This window comes from Grampus griseus (genome assembly GCF_964374135.1).
Source record: "Grampus griseus genome assembly, chromosome: 12".
Taxonomy (NCBI): Eukaryota; Metazoa; Chordata; class Mammalia; order Artiodactyla; family Delphinidae; genus Grampus; species Grampus griseus.
The window spans coordinates 28,715,754-28,738,554 of NC_139006.1; the positions used below are offsets into that span (position 1 = coordinate 28,715,754).

The 22,801-nt window shown below is 40.1% G+C and overlaps 1 protein-coding gene across 4 annotated transcripts in view; it reads left to right on the forward strand.

Moving 5' to 3' along the window:
* Positions 1 to 22,801, forward strand: part of PIEZO2 (piezo type mechanosensitive ion channel component 2) — a gene marked incomplete at its 5' end in the record, with an annotated part of 334,873 nt that overhangs the window by 106,087 nt on the left and 205,985 nt on the right. For all 4 annotated transcript variants that reach the window (XM_082668432.1, XM_082668434.1, XM_082668433.1 and 1 more), the window contains one exon: positions 15,502 to 15,627. In XM_082668432.1, the coding sequence (XP_082524558.1) occupies positions 15,502 to 15,627 (126 nt within the window). The remainder of the gene's footprint in view (positions 1 to 15,501; positions 15,628 to 22,801) is intronic.

Below are 22,801 nucleotides of genomic sequence, written 5' to 3' on the forward strand. Positions count from 1 at the left end.
ACATTTTGCTTCAGCTTCTGTGGGTCCACAAACTCTAGCCCAGGGGCCAAATCTGCCTCTACCTACCACAGTTTTTGGATGGCCTGTGAGCTAATTTAAATGACTGAAAAAAATCAAGATTATTTTAAGACATAAGGACATTACATGACTTCAAGTTTCAGTGCCTACAAATAAGGTTTTACTGGAACACAGCCATTACTAATTTGTTCATGTGTTGTCTGTGTGCTTTTGCACGGCAAGGGCAGAATTGTGTCTTTACCTAAGATATTTACTATCTGGTTCTCGGAGCTGGATGACCTAGAATTTCCAATTCAGCTGAAAGCTTTGGCTCCTCCAACCTATCCTCATGCGCCAGAGTATTTATACATGTATTGTTTCTAATTAAACAAAATTCTTACTTCCGATTTCTGTCCAGTTTTTTCCTTACCAATTTTATCTTTACGGTGCATCTGGCATTTCCTCTCTGCTCCTCACCAGCATGTATGATCTCAAGAGTGTGCTGTGTTCTTGTTCTGTGCTAGAGGCTGAAGTCTCAGCAAGATGACTCTCACATAGTAGTCATGAAACAGCTGTTTGTTTATGAATAAATTACCATATAAATGAATAGAAGACAATTCATCAAAATATTTCTTTCCCTGTTTCTGCTACTCTTTTGGAATTCCTAACGCCGTAAGTAGAATTCTCTCAATCCACCCTCCACGTCTCCCATCTGCTGTTCAGTTTCTTCCTTGTTACTTTGTGCCTATTTCTGGGTGAACTCCTCTGTACTGCCATCCACTTAACTAAATTTATCTTTGTCTCTATCCCACCTGCAGCTTAGCTCATCTATTGATGTATTTAACTAATTATACGACTATGTTTTAAATTTCCAAGACATACAGTTGCTTTTTTCAGTGTCATCTGCTTTCCTTCATTTCTGTTTGTAAAAAGTAATTTCTTGTTCACATTTCAGGATTTAACTTATTTATCTTTTTGAGGCTCCCAAGCAACTTAAAGTCATTTTCAGTACGTTTCACAATTTTTAATTTTTGCTTTGGTGAATCCATGTCCCAGTCGTCTTTTCTGCCTTTATGTTTCTCCTTGTAATGAATAAGAAGTTCTTCTTTGTCTCAGCCCCCCTCTCTCTCCTGCTGTCCTTGGAGTTCTTTCTTCACTCCCTGTGCTTATCTTTCCCTCTAATACTCTTGCAGTTTCCCCACCTGGACCCGTGGGGCACTGTGGAGAGTTAAGATGTGTCCTTGGACGATGCTGGGGATTTGGGCTTGCTCAGTAGTCAGACCTACCATCTCCCCCCTCCCTAAGCTCCTTGTAAACCATAGATTCTCTTCCAGCATCCTTTTGAAAACTGGGGAGCTGTAACCCAAACCCCTGTTTTCATCAGTGTTCCCAGCAACAGCCTCCTTGTTGACACTGAGCATGCAATGAAATGCTCATCGGGAAGCCAGCTTTGGTCTCCAGTGTCTGCTTCAAGGCCACCTGCACAAAGCTGTGCATTTCTCTTCCATTTCTAACCTTAGAGATATCTATCTTGTGCTGGTGACTGGGTATGTGTTGCTGGTGACGTGCTCCATATTTTACCTATGATTTCTACATGTTTAGAGCCAAAAAGGTAGCTCACTGTAAGAACTACTCTATCACCTGGAAGCCCCAGGCCCCCAGGGTTTTCTGGAGTTGGAAGACCCACTGCCTTGTGCCCTCAGACCTGCTTTTGCCTTGCAGATATTTAGGCATGAGGTTCCTGTGAAGGCTTCCCTGTGCTGGAAGCAGCCCCTGTGTTCAGGATGCTTATGACCTATCCGAGGTCCATCAATGTCTAGAACCAGATGGCCCAGTGGCCCAGCAGGCCATGACTGTGGCACTTATCCCCTGTGGATATTCCTGACTGTTGACTCTTGACTGCCCACAGCTGAGTTCCTCCCCAGTAACTGTCTTCAATGGTAGGAAGCTGCAAGTTACACCCATCTGTGGGGACAGCCCACATCTAATTTCTGGTCAGTGATGGGGGGTGGGTGAGATACAAAGGCTCAGCCCCCTTGCCTCAATCCTAGACAACTGTGAAGGGCCATTCCAACTCCAGGCTCCCCAAGCACCAGCTGAGGCCCCACCGGAGCTGCATCCCAGGCCAGCCCTGCCCCTTCACCCCCCGTTGGTGTCCTTGCCGAGCACCCTCCTAAGTAACTGTCTGCACAGCAATCTCAACTCAGAGCCTGTTTCCTGGGAACCAACCCAGGACAGCAACTCACATTATGACATACGTATTCCTAAGTGTCAGATACAGACACTATGCAGTGTGGGAGTCAGAAGGAGGTCCCTGTGGTCAAAGCAGTAAGGAAGGATGCAGAAGAAATACGGCCTGGTCACAAGTGGTAAATTTGGAAGCAGGGGAGGAGTAGACACGTGGTGCGGCAGCGTCACTCCCTCCCCTGGCCCCTTAGCCACCATCCCCACACCCTGAGCACTGTTCTTCTCCCTGATTCTATCGGCTTCATTGTGGGGAACATTTTAGAAGCAATTACAACACTTTAAAACTTATTAAGTAATAGTACCTAAAGCCAGGGTAGGGCTTCCCTGGTGGTACAGTGGTTAAGAATCCTCCTGCCAATGCAGGGGACACAGGTTTGAGCCCTGGTCCGGGAAGATCCCACATGCCGTGGAGCAACTAAACCCGTGTGCCACAACTACTGAGCCTGTGCTCTGGAGCCTGTGTGCCACAACTACTGAGCCCATGTGCCACAACTACTGAAGCCTGCATGCCTAGAACCCGTGCTCCGCAAAAAGAGAAGCCACTGCAATGAGAAGCCCACTCACCACAACGAAGAGTAGCCCCCACTTGCCGCACCTAGAGAAAGCCCACGCACAGCAGTGAAGACCCAACACAGCCAAAAATAAATAAGGAAAATAAATAAATTTTAAAAAGCTAGATTAATAAAAACTAGTTATAATAGTATTGAAAAAAAAATAGCCAGGGTTATAAATGATAGGTCCAAATGGGAAGGGAGAGGGGAAAAAGTATTTTTTTGGCTTCAGTAATACGCCAGTAACAAAATTGGAAATAGAAAATGGAGCTTTTGCAAGGGAGGATTAAGAGGTGGGGCACAGGGGGAATTCCAAGTCCCACTTGGAGACATGCCATGGAAGCTTCTAGTCTAGTTGGGAAGAATTTTGGGGGAATAATCTTGTCATGTATTCTTCCATTGGCTTTTGTAGTGTTCCCAGAAAGCCTCTCTATGAGTCATTCTTTTTAGCAAAGAAGGGTTTTGGGCAGTGCTGGAATGATGGCCTCAGTGAGATTTCAACTAGAACATATAGTAGATGTGTATTTCTTCTCTCCATTTATATTAGTTTCATGCCAATGAAATGGCTATTCTTGTAAGTCAAATGGTGAGTATTAGCAACTTCACATAGGCAACCTGAAAGCTTGACTGTTCAGTTTATTTTGCAGTCCCAGCACCGTCTTTCCAGCTAATAGGTGTTTGTATTTAACCTCATTTTGAAGGGAAAACACTCAGTTTTATGTATCAACCTGCTTTTCATTTGTTCTATTGGGAGTCTAAAATTATAGGAAATTCATTAAATATAAATACTTGCTTTCCAAGCTGGTGTTTTTTTTTCTAAATGCCATATATATTGGCTTCATGGTGCTTTTACTAGGCCTTTCTAATTAAATTGTAAATAAATAATAAAAGTATCTTGGGGGAAGACTAAAGGAGACTTTGAAATATATTAAAAAAACTCGTTAAACTCTGTATAAATACAGAGTTTGTATTTGATTCATTAACTTATCTATAAACCCACATCAATGAAATTTTTGCTGTTTCATTTTTACCGCAGAGAATATTACCAAAAGGCTCCGAGCTCTCCTTGGAGAATTGGTAGGATAGGGGAATTCATAGCTTCATGGATCTTGCACGTTAACTGTCACCTTTAAAATCACTTGAAAGCTAGAGTTTGGGAATGTTGACTAAAGCAGCAGCCTCTGAGGGTTCAAGATGGTGGAGTAGAAGGATGTGTGCTCACTACCTCTTGCAAGAGCACCGGAATCACGGCTGACTGCTGAATGATCGTTGACAGGAAGACACTGGAACTCACCAAAAAAGATATCCCACATCCAAAGACAAATGAGAAGCCACGAGGAGATGGTAGGAGGGGCACAATCACAATATAATCAAATCCCATAACCACTGGATGGGTGACTCACAAACTGGAGAACAATTATACCACAGAAGTCCACCCACTGGAGTGAAGGTTCCAAACCTCACATCAGGCTTCCCAACCTGGGGGTCCAGCAACAGGAGGAGGAATTGCCAGAGAATCAGACTTTGAAGACTAGCGGGATTTGATTGCAGCACTTCAACAGGGCTGGGGGAGACAGAGACTCCCCTCTTGGAGGACACACACAAAGTACTGTGTGCATCAGGACCCAGGGGGAAGGAGCAGTGACCCCATAGGAGACCAAACCACCTACCTGCTGGTGTTAGAGGCTCTCCTTCAGAGGCGGGGGGTGACTGTGGCTCACGGTGGGGACAAGGACACTGGCAGCAGAAGTTCTGTGAGGTACTCCATGGCGTGAGCCCTCCCAGAGTCTGCCATTAGCCCCACCAAAGAGCCTGTAGCCTCGAGTGCTGGATCACCTCAGACCAAACAACCATCAGGGAGGGAACTCAGCCCCACTCATCAGCAGACAAGCGGATTAAAGTTTTACTGAGCTCTGCCCACCAGAGCAACACCCAGCTCTACCCACCACCAGTTGCTCCCATCAGGAAGCTTGCACAAGCCTCTTGGATAGCCTCATCCACCAGAGGGCAGACAGCAGGAGCACGAAGAACTACAATCCTGCAGCCTGTGGAATGAAAACCACATTCGCAGAAAGATAGACAAAATGAAAAGACAGAGGACTATGTACCAGATAAAGGAACAAGATTCAAACCCAGAAAAACAATTAAATGAAGTAGAGATAGGAAACCTTCCAGAAAAAGAATTCATAATAATGATAGTGAAGATGATCCAGGACCACGGAAAAAGAATGGAGGTAAAGATCGAGAAGATGCAAGAAATGTTTAACAAAGACCTAGAAGAATTAAAGAACAAACAAACAGAGATGAACAATACAATAACTGAAGTGAAAAATACACTAGAAGGGATCAATAGCAGAATAACTGAGGCAGAGGAACGGATAAGTGACCTGGAAGACAGAATGGTGGAATTCACTGCTGCGTAACAGAATAAAGAAAAAGGAATGAAAAGAAAAGACAGCCTAAGAGACCTCTGGGACAACATTAAATGCACCAACATTCACATTAGGGGGGTCCCAGAAGGAGAAGAGAGAGAGAGAAAGGACCGGAGAAAGTATTTGAAGAGATTATAGTCAAAAACTTCCCTAACACGGGAAAGGAAATAGCCACCCAAGTCCAGGAAGCACAGAGAGTCCCAAGCAGGATAAACCCAAGGAGAAACATGCTGAGACACACAGTAATCAAACTGACAAAAATTAAAGACAAAGAAAAATTATTAAAAGCAACAAGGGAAAAATGACAGATAACATACAAGGGAACTCCCATAAGGTTAACAGCTGATTTCTCAGCAGAAACTCTACAAGCCAGAAGGGAGTGGCATGATATATTCAAAGTCATGAAAGGGAAGAACCTGCAACCAAGATTACTCTATACAGCAAGGATCTTATTCAGATTTGACGGAGAAATCAAAAGCTTTACAGACAAGCAAAAGCTAAGAAAATTCAGCATCACCAAACCAGCTCTACAACAAATGCTAAAGGAACTTCTCTAAGTGGGAAACAAACACAAGAGAAGAAAAGGACATACAAAACCAAACCCAAAACAATTAAGAAAATGGTAATAGGAACATACCTATTGATAATTACCTTACATGTGAATGGATTAAATGCTCCAACCAAAAGACACAGGCTGAATGGATACAAAAGCAAGACCCATATATATGCTGTCTACAAGAGACCCACTTCAGACCTAGGGAAACGTACAGACTGAAAGTGAGGGGATGGAAAAAGATATTCCACGCAAATGGAAATCAAAAGAAAGCTGGAGTAGCCATACTCATATCAGATAAAATAGACTTTAAAATAAAGACTGTTACAAGAGACAAGGAGGGACACTACATAATGATCAAGGGATCAATCCAAGAAGTACATATAACAATTATAAATGTATATGAACCCAACATAGGAGCACCTCAATACATAGGCAAATGGTAACAGCTGTAAAAGAGGAAATTGACAGCCACACAATAATAGTGGGGAACTTTAACACCTCACTTACACCAATGGACACATCATTCAGACAGAAAATAAGGAAACACAAGTTTTAAATGACACAATAGACCAGATAGATTTAATTGATATTTATAGGACATTCCATCCGAAAACAGCAGATTACACTTCTCAAGTGCACAAGGAACATTATCCAGGGTAGATCACATATTGGGTCACAAATCAAGCCTCGGTAAATGTAAGAAAATTGAAATCATATCAAACTTCTTTTCCGACCACAACGCTATGAGATTAGAATTAAATTACAGGGGAAGAAATGTAGAAAACACAACACATGGAGGCTAAACAATACGCTGCTAAATAACTGAGAGATCACTGAAGAAATCAAAGAGGAAATCAAAAAATACCTAGAAACAAATAACAATGAAAACATGACGATCCAAAATCTATGGGATGCAGCAAAAGCAGTTCTAAGAGGGAAGTTTATAGCAATATGATCCTATGTCAAGAAACAAGAAAAACCTCAAATAAACAATCTAAACTTACACCTAAAGGAACTAGAGAAAGAAGAACAAACAAAACCCAAAGTTAGCAGAAGGAAAGAAATCATAAAGATCAGAGCAGAAGTAAATGAAATAGAAACAAAGAAAACAATAGCAAAGATCAATAAAACTAAAAGCTTTTTCTTTGAGAAGATAAACAAAGGGATAAACCTTTAGCCAGACTCATCAAGAAAAAGAGGGAGAGGACTCAAATCAATAAAATTAGAAATGAAAAAGGAGAAGTTACAATGGACACTGCAGAAACACAAAGCACCATAAGAGACTACTAAAAGCAACTCTATGCCAATAAAATGGACAACCTGGAAGAAATGGACAAATACTTAGAAAGGTATATAACCTTGCAAGACTGAACCAGGAAGAAATAGAAAATATGAACCAACCAATCACAAGTAATGAAATTGAAACTGTGATTAAAAACCTTCCAACAAACAAAAGTCCAAGACCAGATGGCTTCACAGGTGAATTCTATCAAACATTTAGAGAAGAGCTAACACCCATCCTTCTCAAACTCTTCCAAAAAATTGCAGAGGAAGGAACACTCCCAAACTCATTCTATGAGGCCACCATCACCCTGACACCAAAAGCAGACAAAGATACTACAAAAAAAGGAAATTACAGGCCAGTGTCACTGATGAATATAGATGCAAAAATCCTCAACAAAATACTAGCAAACAGAATCCAACAACACATTAAAAGGATCATACACCGTGACCAAGTGAGATTTATTCCAGGGATGCAAAGATTCTTCAATATATGCAAATCAATCAATGTGATACACCATATTAACAAACTGAAGAACAAAAATCATATGATCATCTCAATAGATGCAGGAAAAGCTGTTGATAAAATTCAACACCCATTTATGATAAAAACTCTCCAGAAAATGGGCATAGAGGGAACCTACCTCAACATAATATAGGCGATTTATGACAAACCCACAGAAAACATTCTCAATGGTGAGAAACTGAAAGCATTTCCTTTAAGATCAGGAACAAGACAAGGATGTCCACTCGCCACTGTTATTCAACATAGTTTTGGAAGTCCTAGTCACGGCAATCAGAGAAGAAAAAGAAATAAAATGAATACAAATTGGAAAAAAAAGAAGTAAAACTGTCACTGTTTGCAGATGACATGATACTATACAAAGAGAATCCTAAAGATGCCACCAGAAAACTACTACAGCTAATCAATGAATTTGGTAAAGTTGCAGGATACAAAATTAATGCACAGAAATCTCTTGCATCCTATACACTAACAACGAACGATTAGAAAGGGAAATTAAGGAAACAATCCCATTCACCATTGCAACAAAAAGAGTAAAATATCTAGGAATAAACCTACCTAAGGAGGTAAAAGACCTGTACTCAGAAAACTATAAGACACTAATGAAAGAAATCAAAGCTGACACAAGCAGATGGAGAGATATAACGTGTTCTTGGATTGGAAGAATCAATATTGTCAAAATGACTAAACTACCCGAAGCAATCTACAGTTTCAGTGCAATCCCTATCAAATTACCAGTGGCATTTTTTACAGAACTAGAATAAAAAAATCTTAAAATTTGTATGGAGACACAAAAGACCCTGAATAGCCAAAGCAATATGGAGGGAAAAAAACGGAGCTGAAGGAATTAGGCTCCCTGACTTCAGACTATACTACAAAGCTACAGTAACCAAGACAATATGGTACTGGCACAAAAACAGAAACATAGATCAATGGAACAAGATAGAAAGCCCAGCGGTAAACCCATGCACCTATGGTAACTAATCTATGCCAAAGGAGACAAGGATATACAATGGAGAAAAGACAGTCTCTTCAGTAAGTGGTGCTGGGAAAACTGGGCAGCTGCATGTAAAAGAATGAAATTAGAACACTCCCTAATACCGTACAAAAAATAAACGCAAAATGGATTAAAGACCTAAATGTAAGACTGGACACTGTAAAACTCTTAGAGGAAAACATGGGAAGAACACTCTTTGACATAAATCACAGCAAGATCTTTTCTGACCCACCTCCTAGAGTAATGGAAATAAAAACAAAAATAAACAAATGGGACCTAATGAAACTTAAAAGCTTTCACACAGCAAACGAAACTATAAACAAGATGAAAAGACCACCCTCAGAATGGGAGAAAATATTTGCAAATGAATCAATGGACAGAAGATTAATCTCCAAAATTTATAGACAGCTCATGCAGCTCAATATTAAAAAAACAAACAACCCAATCCAAAAATGGGCAGAAGACCTAAATAGACATTTCTCCAAAGAATACATAAAGATGCCCAAGAAGCACATGAAAAGCTGCTCAACATCACTAATTATTAGAGAAATGCAAATCAAAAGTACAGTGAGGTATCATCTCACACCGGTTACAATGGGTATCATCAGAAAATCTACAAACAATAAATGCTGGAGAGGGTGTGGAGAAAAGTGAACCCTCTTGCACTGTTGGTGGGAATGTAAATTGATACAGCCACTGTGGAGAACAGTATGGAGGTTCCTTAAAAACAACTAAAAATGGAATTACCATATGACCCAACAATCCCACTACTGGGCATATACCCAGAGAAAACCATAATTCAAAAAGACACATGCACCGCAGTGTTCATTGCAGCACTGTTTACAATAGCCAGGTCATGGAAGCAACCTCAATGCCCATTGACAGTTCGAATGGATAAAGAAGATGTGGTACATATATATAATGGAATATTACTCAGCCATACAAAGGAATGAAATTTGGTTGTTTGTAGAGACGTGGATGGACCTAGAGACTGTCATAAAGAGTGAAGTAAGTCAGAAAGAGAAAAACAAATATCGTATGTTAATGCATATATGTGGAATCTAGAAGAATGGTACAGATCAACTAGTTTTCAAGGCAGAAATAGAGACACAGATATAGAGGACAAACATATGGACACCAAGTGGTGAAAGCAGGGTTGGGGCATGGTGGTACTGGGATGAATTGGGAGATTGGGATTGACATATATACACCAATATGTATATAATAGATAACTAATAAGAAAATTAGTTGTATAAAACTAATTTTATACAACTGTATAAAAAAATAAAATTCTGTGTAAAAAATAAAATAAAATTCAAAAAATAGCCTCTGAATACTTTCAAAAGTATTATAAATAAGGAGTTAGATTTATACCTATGTTTAAATCCCAGTTCCTGGATGTAATCTACGGGGTAACAGTAGTATTTTTTTTTTTAACTCTATTTGAGGAAATATATTACAGATAAACAAAATCAATGAATAAAACCCAAATTAAAATTGATTGAAAAAACTCTACTTTTTCTCCTTGTTATTTATTCTTTCTGTTAATATTGAATTTCTTCTGCTTAATAACCAGAGAAAAATAGTATATAAGTATGCAGTTTGGTCCCGTGTCATGCTGGCCATAAATTGCCTATTTTGTGAACCTGCTATCTGAGTTACTTTGGGAAATTATCTTGAAGTTAGCCGATATATTTTTAAGTCTTTTAAACATATGCCCCATTTTCTTATGTTTCTAATTATGAGTGATTATTTATTACGTGACATATCCTTGGATGATTTGTATTTCTTGTATAAATAAGACTGACTACTCAAAACTCATGGGCAACATAATACCCTCAATTATTTCTGTGCACACAAAATACTTCCAAAACCAGAAAAACAAAGATCATTTCTAGAAATGCCGTGAATTAATTGGAGCATGGCTGTAATTAGGGGTGTGTGTACGTGAGTGTGAGTGTGTGTGTGTATGAAAACAAATATCTTTTTACCCATTTCTTTCGCTCCTATTCATGACTGAAGTTCCACGTTTTCCTTTAGTATCATTCCCCTTCAGCCTGAACAAGCTATGTTAGCATTTCTTTTAGAGCAGACTTCCTGGTGACAAATACTCTCAGTGTTCCTTAGTCTGAAAATGTCTTCTTTTTGTCTTCATTCCTGAAGGATGTTTTCACAGGATATAGAATCCTGGGTTCATAGTTCTTTCCTTTCATAACTTTAAAGATGCTTTTCCAGCTATTCTGTTCTTCACTGTTTGTGATGAAAAATATGTGGTAATTCAGAGTTGTCCCCCTGTGTGTAATGTGACATTTTTCTCTCTCTGCTTTTGGAGTTTTTCTTTATGTTAGATTTCCAGCCAGTTGGTTATTCTGAGTCTGTTGTGGTTTCTTCAAGTTCATCCTTTTTACATTTGCTGAGTGTATTGAGTGTGTAAATTATGTCTTCAATGAATTTGGGGAATTTTTAGCTATCATCCAAATTTTTTTCTGGACCACTCTCTCTTTCCTCTCTTTTGGTAAGTCTAATGACATAAATGACACAAATGATGGGCCTTGATCCTTTGATATCAGACCTGAGAGCAGATGAATTTTTTCAATCTTTAGCCCTCTGATAGTCAAAGTCCATAATTTCTATTAATCTCTCCAGATTACTGACTCATTTCTTTGTCATCTCTATTCCACTATTGAGTCCATCAAGTGAATGTTAAATTTCAGATGTTGTATTTTTTCAATTCTAAAGTTTTTATTTCTTGCTTGTTTTTTTTTCTCTTTCTATGCTGACAGCTTCGAGCTCTCCATTTCAAGATTATTTACCTTGACCTCGTGGAGTGTGGTTGTAAGGGATGCTTTAAAGTCATTTTCTAATAATTCCAGCATCTGGGTAATTTCAAGGTTGACTTCATTATCTTTTCTCTTGAGAATTGGTCAGATTTTCCTGGTGTTTCCTATGCCAAGTAATTTGGGATTATATCCTGGTCACTTTGAATATTGTGTTATGAATCATTGGGTCATCTCAAAATCCTCTGGATAATGTTGATTTTTTTCCCCTTTGTTTCTGTGGTTTAGCAGGCAGTCTGGTTGGTTTCAGCTCACAAGCTTTGTCTCACTTTCTGTGGCTGCTGGTTCCATGTCAGTTCAGTTCTCAAACCTTTGCTTTTCTATTTGGGTCTGCTTTGTGCACGTACCCCTCAGGGGTCGGTCTGGGACCTGTGTGGTTCTTTGTATCGTAGTTCAGTTCCGAAAGCTCTTTTGGGTCTGTTCCACGCATGTGTAGCTTGGGGGTGAGACCAGGACTTACACTGGTTTATAACAGAATTAGAGGATCCCCCTCTGGGTCTCTTCTCACCAAGATTTCCCGTTCAGTCTTTAGCTCTTGGGACCCCTTCCCCCAGTTCCTCTGGTCAGAGAGATAGAATGGGGTGGAGGAGACTTTAGATGCCTTCAGGGCAGCAGCAGCTTTGCAACCAGGACAGTCTTTGGAAGCAAGATCAGGAGGGAAAAAAAGTTTTTGAAAGAGTATATATCTGATGGTATTACACTCCAACTAATTAATTCAGTCTTATTATTAGTTAGCAAGAAGTTACGGGGTTAGAATAGGATAGATACAACAAGGTCCTACTGTATAGCACAGGGAACTATATTCAGTACTATCTTGTAATAACCTGTAATGGAAAGAATCTTAAAAAGAATATATACAATGTAAAAAATGAATCAACTAATTAACTGTTTTCTATGTTTTTAAAAAAGAATCTTATATTAGGCAAATTTATCCTTCAAAAACACAAAAGAAAGAAGTAACAGGAAATGAGGGAAAAATATGTATGACATACAGGAAAGAAATAGCACAATGACAAAAACATATCCTTATCAGTAGTTATTTTAATATGATTGGATTAAACTCGCCAATGAAAGGTAAAAGGAGTAGAATACATAATAAAACATGGCCCAATTATATGTTGTCTACAGGAGATTCACTTAAAATCGAAAGACAAAGTTGGTTGAAAGTGAAGGGATGGAAAAAGATATTCTATGCTAATAATAACCAAAAAAGTGCTGCGGTGGCTGCATTAGTATTAGACAAAATGTATTTTAAGTAAAAAAACTGTTACAGGGGCTTCCCTGGTGGTGCAGTGGTTGAGAGTCCGCCTGCCAATGTAGGGGACGCGGGTTCGTGCCCCGGTCCGGGAGGATGCCACTTGCCGCGGAGCGGCTGGGCCCGTGCGCCATGGCCGCTGAGCCTGCGCTTCCGGAGCCTGTGCTCCACAACGGGAGAGGCCACAACAGTGAGAGGCCCGCATACCGCAAAAAAAAAAAAAAAAAAAAAAAAAAAAAAAAAACTGTTACAAAGAAGGACATCATATATTGATAAAAGGTCAATTCAAGAAGATGTAACAATTATAAACATCTACTCAGCAAACAACAGAGCCCCAAAATATATGAATCAAACATTGGCAGACTTGAAGGGAGAAATAGACAATTCTACAATAATAATTGGATACTTCAGTAGCCCACTTTCAATACTGGAAAGAACATCTAAATAGAAGAATGATAAGGAAAAAGAAGACTTGAACAAAACTATAAACCAACTAGACCTAACAGATAAGTATGAAATTCTTCACTCAGCAATAGGAGGATACCTATTCTTCTCAAGTTTACATGGAATATGCTCCAGGATAGACCATATGTTAGACCATGGAAAAATTCTCAAGAAATTTGAAAAGATTGAAAGCATATAAAGTATCTTCTCAAAGTACAATAGAAACTAAGACATTAATAACAGAAGGAAAATTGGAAATATGGAAATTAAACAATGCATTCTTAGACACCAGTGGGTCAAAGAGATAATCACAGGGGAAATTAAAGAATACTTAGAGACAAATGGAAGCAAAACATAACATACCAAAACTTATTGGGTGCAGCAAAAGCAGTGATCACAGGGGAATTTATAGCTGTAAACAACTATCAAAAAAGAATGATCTCAAATCAATACCCTAGGTTTACACCTTAAGGAGCTAGAAGGAGAAGGGCAAACTAAACTGCAAACTAGCAGAATGAAGGAAGTAATAGAGGTGAGAACAGAGCTAAATGAAACAGAGAATAGAAAAACAATAGTGAGAATCAACAAAACCAAAAGTTGTTTCTTTGAAAAGATCGACAGAATTGACAAGCCTTGGCTAAACTCATAAATCAAAAGTGAGACAAAATGAGACATTTTAGTTATATTTGTATTTATGTTTATGACATTTTAGACCTTTAAGCTTCATTTTTTAGGGTAATCACCTGTTCTTTTCAGGACTTCCAGCTGATTGAATCAGTTTGCCCAGATTATCAAGAAAAATCTCTTTATTTAGTAAAGTCAGTTCATTACAGACTTTAATCTGATCAGATGTTTGATTAGACTGACACATTGACAAAACCATTTACAATACAGTTTTGGTTGCTAATTTAAGTTGTATCTTGTTTTCTATCTGATGATTGCTAATGCAGAGGAGATATATTTATTTTTGCAAGATGATATTGCATCTGAATCATTTTTGTGTATTTTTTTCTAATAGTTGGTCTGTGGATTCAGTTTGACATTCTATATTGATGATGATGTCATCTGCAAATAATTCCATTTGATCATATTTGTAAATAATTCTAGTTATTACAACTCTTTCTTTTTCTTATAACACTGGCCGGTACAACCAGTGATATAAGTGGCAAGGGTATCAAGTGTCCTTGATGGTTCTCTGATATTAATACAACTATGTCTAAAATTCCACCATAAACAGGATATTTGCTTTAGTTATGGCATAAATTCTTTATTATCTTTTTCTTTTTCTTTTTTGGCTGCATTGGGTCTTCATCGCTGCGCGCGGACTTTCTTTAGTTGCGGCGAGCAGGGGCTACCCTTCGTTGCGGTGCGCAGGCTTCTCATTGCAGTGGCTTCTCTTTGTTGCAGAACACGGGCTCTAGGTGCGTGGGCTTCAGTAGTTGTGGCGTGTGGGCTCAGTAGTTGTGGTTTGTGGGCTCTAGAGTGCAGGCTCAGTAGTTGTGGTGCATGGGCTTAGCTGCTCTGTGGCATGTGGCATCTTCCTGGACCAGAGATTGAACCTGTGTACCCTGCATTAGCAGGCAGATTCTTAACAACTGCACCACCGGGGAAGTCCCAATTCTTTATTATCTTAAGGATATTTCCTTCTATTCCTAGTTTTCTGAGTGTTGTATTATTTTACTGTAAATAGATTTTGAACTTAATGAGATTCTTATTCCATATCCATTAAGAAAATTATCATATCAGCCTACCAGTATATGACTTATCCTTACAGATTTGTTACTATTAAGCCACATTTCTTTCTCGGCAATAAATACTAGCTTATTGTGATGTATTGCATTTTACCTTGCTATTTCAGTTAGTGAGCAAATATTTTTTTCAAATAATTTGTGTCTATATTCATAAGTAAAATGGGCTTATAAATTCCTTTCTTTTTCTAGTTTTATTTAATTTTGAAATTAAACTTACTCTAAATTGTAAAATGTTTTAAGCAACCTTCCTTCTTTTTCTACTCTCTGGAACTGTTTTTACAAGACAGGGATTATCTGTTTCATCAAAGTTGGCAGAACTCCCTTATAAAACTTTCTGGACCAGAGGCTTTCTAGTGGTTCCGTTTTGTGGTAACATATCCTGTGATAAATAGGAAAGCATCTTTCTTTCATGTCGCATTTTTAATCAGTGTTTATGTAATTTTACAAAGGGAATAAGATGCTTTTAGCTTTAGACTAATAATTAAGAGAGTCATTGTTACACGTCATATTCTTTTGAGTCAGTCTACACAATAGGTAATGTAGAAATGTGTTCTACGTGGACTGGTACGAAGGTCAGAATGAGTGAGGTCATCTCAGGATTGCTCATAATCTCTGTGCTTTTCTTCCCAGGACACACAGGACGGTTGTTAAAGTCTCTGTGCTTCACCAGCTTTTCCTTCCTGTTGCTGCATATAATTTTCCACATCACGTTGGCAAGTCTGGAGGCACAGCACCGCATTGCACCTGGTTACAACTGTGAGTATGATGGTGGCTTTTTTTTTTATATTACGTACGTGAATAACAAAGCTATGCGTCATAATGCTTATAGAAATCTAGGCAATGATGACATTACAAAATTTGTGACAATTTTTGGCCGTTTGTCAATCTAATACACTATAAATACATTCAAAGAAATTTATATACCTAGACAATGGGGTAATGTGAACAGCTTAATTCATGCATCTTCAACATATATTAGATATTAGACTGTGATCTGTATGTAAGACATTATGCTTGGGTGTGGTCTAAAAAAAAATCAAAATTTACGTACAGACCCTGGTGCTGCCACTATGGCTGGTGAGATGAGATGTACAATATCTAATAAGATAAATACGAGTACAAACGTCAAATAAATACGACAGTGACTTCAGGCTTATTGTAAAGAATAATGTAAGATTTCGTGCATCTTTATGGGAAAAATGTGAATGACACGATAGTTTCTTTTTCAAACTGGGAGATTTTTTTGCTATTCATAAGGAAATGAATAAGGAAATATACCTTATACACATTATATTTTGAGGTTTTGATCTGAAAACGTCGACACGTATATGCTTTATCTAGGTAGGATCATCTTTCCAGAATTAACCTACCATTGGATAAATTCTACTTCCATTTTTGTAGGCTGTGTGGTTGTCGTTTGAAAGAAACAGAAGCATTTCAAGTAGATGGAATACAATCCACATGTTTTAAGTGAATATTTGAAATAGACTAAAATAATAGTTTTCAAATGGTCAGTTTTTCGCTGAGGAACCCATTTGTAGGTTTGAAATTTCCTGATCTTTCATAAGTGCTAGCACAAGTGAAGTGAAGCAAACCAACCATTCCCTGTAAAATAAAAGCCAGATCAAAATTCTTCATGGATCAAATAGTATTAACATAAATGTAGTGAGAGATTCTTTAGTAAAATCTGTAGTCATAAATTATTCACTATCCCTCACCGTGTAACTTTTAGAGAGCTAAACTTTACAGAACTAAAGTGAGCATTCATTCTGGCCATTTTATTGAGTGCTGAGTTCCTTGGATAATAGTGCCTATCAAAATGATTCTTGATTTAAGATCTGATGATTTAAGATATGGTTATTATTTTTTTAATTGAGATAGAATTCATATACCATAAAGTTCCCCCATTTAAGGAACACAGTTCAGTGGTTTTTGGGTTGTGCAACCATCACCACTATCTAATTCCAAAACCCTTTCATCACCCCAGAAAGAAACCCTGCACCCATGAAGTTATTCTTCTTTCCCTCTCCATGCATCCCTAGGCAACCACTAATTTACTTTCTGCCTCTAGTAGTTATACCTGCTCTGGACATTTCATCCAAACAGAATTAAGTGATACGTGACCTTTTGTATCCAGCTTCTTTCACTCAGTATAATGTTTGCAAGTTTCATCCATGTTGTAGCCTGAGTTAGGACTTCATTCCTTTTCATGGCTGAATAATATCCCATTGTTAAGATGTGGTTTTAATGCTTGATAAAAGTCATATCATTATTAAAAACTCGATAAAATAAAATGTTTAAATAATGGTACTTTCGTTATATTATTATAATGATAAAAAGGATTTATTACATTTGGCCGGATTCAAGTCTCTTTGGACTTAGTAGAAATGTTAGCAATGATAGTTTGTATTGCTTCTTAATCAAAACTCCTTTGGGTAGTTCTTAATCAGGCATTCCTAGGGCCAGAAGGAAGGATTTTTAACCGTAAGTGTTGTCTGGAAGCTTGCCACCTTCCCAAAAATGAAAGCTGAATTTGAAGAAAAATAAATAGGTAGGTATACCAGATGAGACTCCATAACCAACTATATAATGTTATATATATAATAATGTTTTGATGTCAAAATTTTATTTACTTTCTCTTGAGTAAGAATTCATACTACTGCAATGTAGAAAATAAAATATTGTCTTTTGTTTTAAAAAAAGGCTATTTCATGAATAATGAGCTCTCTTTATCACTGAAAGTATTTCATCACAGGATATATTACAACTCATCAGATTTTTCAAATTTGAGCTTATAAACTACAGCTTGCCTGTGTCTGCAGATACTTTTAGGTGCTGAGTGATGCTGTGGAAAGGACTGTGCTGGAGGGGGCTTAAATTAGGGTGTGAGCACATCGTTTCTTCCAATCCACAGTCTATGTCTTTCTATTTTTATTCAAAATAACATTTTCAATAATTCTATAAAGGTGAAAGTAAGAAATGTAATGTGAAATGTTAAGTCCATTTTCCGCATTTACAAACGAATGTACTGTGGAGTCTCTCCTATAAGGCATAGGCAGAGACGGACAGAAAGACATACAAACTTAAAGTACACACACACACACACACCCCACATGTATACACACGCACACACACACCACATATGCAAACACCACACACATACCACACACCCCACATATGCACACACCACACACATGCAGACACACACCACACACACACACACACACAAATCACACCACATATGCACACACACAGAAGCTCATTCTTGAGTTATCTGCTCCTTCCCAGGCAAGAATCCAAATTACTTAGACCCTTTGGATGGAAGATGAAGTCTGTCTTTCTTGGTGGTGAAGGATAGAGACCAGTCAGATCTGGCCTCTTGACATGCCTCTTCCTGGGCATTTCTTGCAACCCAGTCTTGGAGAGCTAGGCCCGCCTTTCCTAACCTCCCAGCCAAATATGTGGGCTTCCAGACACTGTGCTTCCCTAGATCATTTTATTCATGCACAGCTGATCTCCACTGCCCTCTTCACGGTGATGTGTCTTGAACACGTACAAGTCTATTGTACTGCCTTCCTTCCTTTTTTTTTTTCGGTACGCAGGCCTCTCACTGCTGTGGCCTCTCCCGTTGCGGAGCACAGGCTCCAGACGCGCAGGCTCAGCGGCCATGGCTCACGGGCCCAACCGCTCCGCGGCATGTGGGATCTTCCCGGACCGGGGCACGAACCCGTGTCCCCCGCATCGGCAGGCGGACTCTCAACCACTGCGCCACCAGAGAAGCCCCCTTCCTTCCTTTTTGACGTCCCCATATAAAAGCTCTATTCTGTTCCACCCGAGCCAACATAATGAAAATCACAACAGTAAACTTTATTCCTAACAAGTTAAATTCCAATTTGAAATTTATTTCCACAAAAGCGAACGTTCCAATGTGAAGTTCCAATATCTTTGAAGTCACCGCAGAGAAGGGAGACACAAAAGAATGAGTTAGAAAAGGGATTTGAGTGCCATAGTCACCTTGAAGGTGAGCCTACATAGAGAAAGCAGCAGTTTCTTCTAAAAAACGGGTGATGCTGCAACACCATTGGCTCACAAGGTCTCCATACTTTTTTGGTTCAGCTTCATGTGCAGTGTTTCAAAGCAATACATTCTTGAAAAGGGATAAAAAAGCAGAGCAAACAAACTTGAGTTTTGCAAACTAGTTTAGTCCAAGATTGACACAAACCAGGTTTTCAGCCTGGAGCATTTTTTAACGATCAAGTTATATAAACTCTTGAAAAACCCTGTCTGCGTGGTAATGGAAACACTGACTTTTCATTTCTGGCTGACTTCGCCTCACTCGTGTTATTGTTTCTCCAGCATTTGGAGTTTCGATTACACCATCCGAGTTGTAAACACAAACTCCGCTATTTTGATATCCCACATTTGAAGTTTAGCCTTTTTTTTTTTTTTTTTTTGGCAGCTGTAGAGGTAAAGTAGCAAAACTTCAAATAAAAAGACACAAAGTGCCTGGCCGGCTGTGTTGTGCCTTCTGAATGCTTTCTCTGTCTGTGAGACTTTGTCAAATTAAAATGAAGGAATCCAGACAGGTCCGGGTTCCCCATCTTACTCAAGTGGTCTTCAGACTCCGAACCACCAAGCGCTCCTTTATATGAGTTTAATTTGGTTTCCCTAACGACTCCTCTCCCGTTTAAAACTCATATACCCTCACCCAAGTTCTGGCAAAAGCTCCCAGCATCCCTCAGTAATCTGAGACGTGTGTTTGGGGGACAGCAGTAGCATTTATAAACATTGAGCCATTGAAAGTTCTTTCCCCCCAGAGCCCTGTGAATAGTCACTGGCAATAGTGAACGCTGTTTCACACCAGCCCAGTTAGTGCTTGACCAGCTGGCGCGTTTGTTAAAGATGCTGTTGTGCAGAAGGGGGCCCTACCACCCCTCCCCCTTCACTTCCAAAACGGTGCTTTCACAGGTAAGTGAGGTAATCCATGGGGCAGGGGCACCTCTGTGAATTTTCCTCAAACATGTGTTGTGCCGCTTACTAAAATATTTTCATTCTGTCAAAACTATACTGTTTCAATCAATGTAAACCCGGCTTCAATTATGTCACTGCAGAGCCCATAGAAGTAGTCTGTTAGCCTCAGTGGCGGACCTGTGGCACTCTTGGTGGAATTGCAGGCCCAATCTGGATGCTGGGGCTGTGCTGAAGCAGGCTGTTGATTGAAAGAAACTTTTGAGCTCAAAACTATGAAGGGAAGATTTGCGGTGATAGTAGCTACTATGTATAGAGCACCTAGTATCTGTAGGGGCACTGTATCCCTCTTCCGATTAATGACTCCTTTTTTCTTGTTACAAATTGGCTCAATATCCTTTGAGGAGGGCACTCCACACCAGCCCATTCCACTTAGGGTGGGTCGGGCTATGCAGGCAGGGCCTGAGATGAGTGGCCACCCTCTTCCAGGCTGGATCCGGCTGGAGACCGGGACTCATCTTATTCCTCCACGTAGGGCTGTGCCTTCTTACGGTCTCTCTTCTCCAGGGAGTTGCCTTTCTTTTGTATAAATGCAGTGCCCAGTCTGCACTTGGGGTTGAGGCGGGGATGAGGCTGAGGCTGGAGGAGGTGGGGGGAGGGTGGCATTGAGGACAGGGAGGAAAGGTGGGCTCAGAGGGTGAGTGAGTGGCCCGGAGCCACCGCTGGTCTGAGCTGGGATCTTTCCTGCTCTTTCCTCCTCTCTGTGAAACCCCTTATTTATCATCTGTTTAGGATTATTTTCTCCACTGCACTTCCTAAGACTTTGGAGTAGTGCAGTTTCAAAGGGTTTAAATGAGTTTCTGGTATTCAGTCCATGGTTTTCTATTGTTTGGAGATTTGTCCTTATAAAGAATTGTGTCTTTTCTTTGCTTCATTCAATTGCTGGACTCATCATTAGATCTGTTTCTCCCTGAGGGTCAGACCCCTCAAATCAGCAGTTTTCTCCCCCCTGTAGGGGGAGGGGCACCTAGAGTTCCAACTTTTCTCATCCTGAGAGCACAGGAGACTCGGCCCAGGAGCCACTGACCAAGAGGTTATTCTAGGCCTTGATGGTACTTTATTCTACTGCCTTCCTGTCCTCAAAACACTAGGGTTCCAATGTCCAGACCCAGCGTCTGAAACCTCAGCAGGTGACAAGAAGACTCAGGGCCAGGCGTGGGCCTGGCGGGTCGGCACCCCACCCCGATGATGGTGGGGTGGGCGCGCAGTGAGCCCATCCCTAGATGCTCTGCTTTCCAGAGCCCAGGCCTGGGTGGAGAGCACGGCTGAAAGGGAACTCTGGTAACCTGATGCTGATGAGTCAATGTTCCTGGAATGATGAATACAATTAGTTTTTACTGCCCAGGGCAAGGGGGCGAATTGGGATGGGAGCACCATGGGGAAGAGAAACCCCATCAGGGTGAAAGTCTCGTAGGCCAGGGCTGGTTGGTATCTTGATTCACTTGGAGTGATAGTCGTAGAGTGACATATACTTTATCATCATTTTTCCAAGAGTCTCTCATTTTATGGTAGAAACATTTTTCATGAGAATTTTTATACTATCCAATATATGAGTGAATTTAGGATCTCAGGTGACTGTAGGTAAGTTACTCATCTCTGTGCCTGAGTTTCTTTGACTGTAAAATGAAGGTAATGGTGGTCACTGTCTCACAGCGCTGCTGTGAGGGTTGAGTTAATACAGGCCATGCACTTGGCACAGTGCCTGCCCCATAGCAAGTGCTCCATGACTATAAACTATTATTACTGTTGTTGTTAATGTTTCTACTATTATTAGAGGAGTCATATTTCTTGCCTAAAATCACACAAAATCACAGCGACAAGGGGGCAGAAATAACCCAGACCAAGTTATACACAGTCATGTGGGTTAAACTTGGAAATTATGAAATGTGCAAAACTTACATGATACCAAATAATTCTCTGTGACCCCTTTATCTCAGTTTCTTACTAATTCTGTTATTGGGGGGTTTGTTCTGTGCTGTGTGGTTGAGATCCGGGGCAATGGTGAGACGGCTCTAGCTGCAAGGTGGTGTCAGTGACAGGGTCGTAGTGACACTCGCCCTCTGCCAGTACTTTTTTCTCTCCCTCAGTAACTTCCCTACCAGGAACTCACCCCTTCTCCGGGGCTGGGAATCCCATTTCCTCTTCTCCCTGAAAGCTTGTCCTCCACGCCCTGCCCCTCAGCACAGAGGAATATATAATCACTATATTCTTCACTATTTATCACGCTTTCTATATTATAGAATTTTAGAGGCAAGAGACAAAGGATGAAAAGGTAAGGAAAAGAAGAAACTAACATTTGTTGTTGTAAAGTCAACCAGCACTTTGCTCACACGATCTCACTTTAATCCTGACTGGCTCTCACCACCACCCTCCTGATCGGGGGTGAGGACCTGAGGCAGAAAGTGTCTTCCCTTAGGTCACTCAACTAGCAGCAGGATTTCAAATCGAGGTGTCCTTGCTCCACGGGCATCACGCAGCCTCCTAAGGTTACTGGGGAAAACTTTATGGCGAAATCGGGCTTTGGTTGATTAGATTGTGAGGACTAGGTAAGAATAGGATACACAAATTTGGAAGCTGTGCTAGGTGAGCTCCAGGTGAAGTATTCGTGGTTGGCAGTGACTTAGTAACTTCACTTGGTGAGGATATTGGCCTCCCAGAATATCTTTCCCCGTAAGAGTGAGCAATGCGGACATGGCAGGGTCACGTGTGCCGTGGGGAATGCCTGGGTCAGGGCCTTCCAGCTCTCCAGACTCTAAGCATCGGGCATGGAACTTTTCATGCTGAGCTATAATCCCTGATTCTGTCTGTTCTCCCATTAGCCTATGATCAGATTGAGCGGAGGGTTTGTCGTGTGTTACTTTTGTGACCTGAGCATCTACTACAGTGGTCCATGGATAGAATC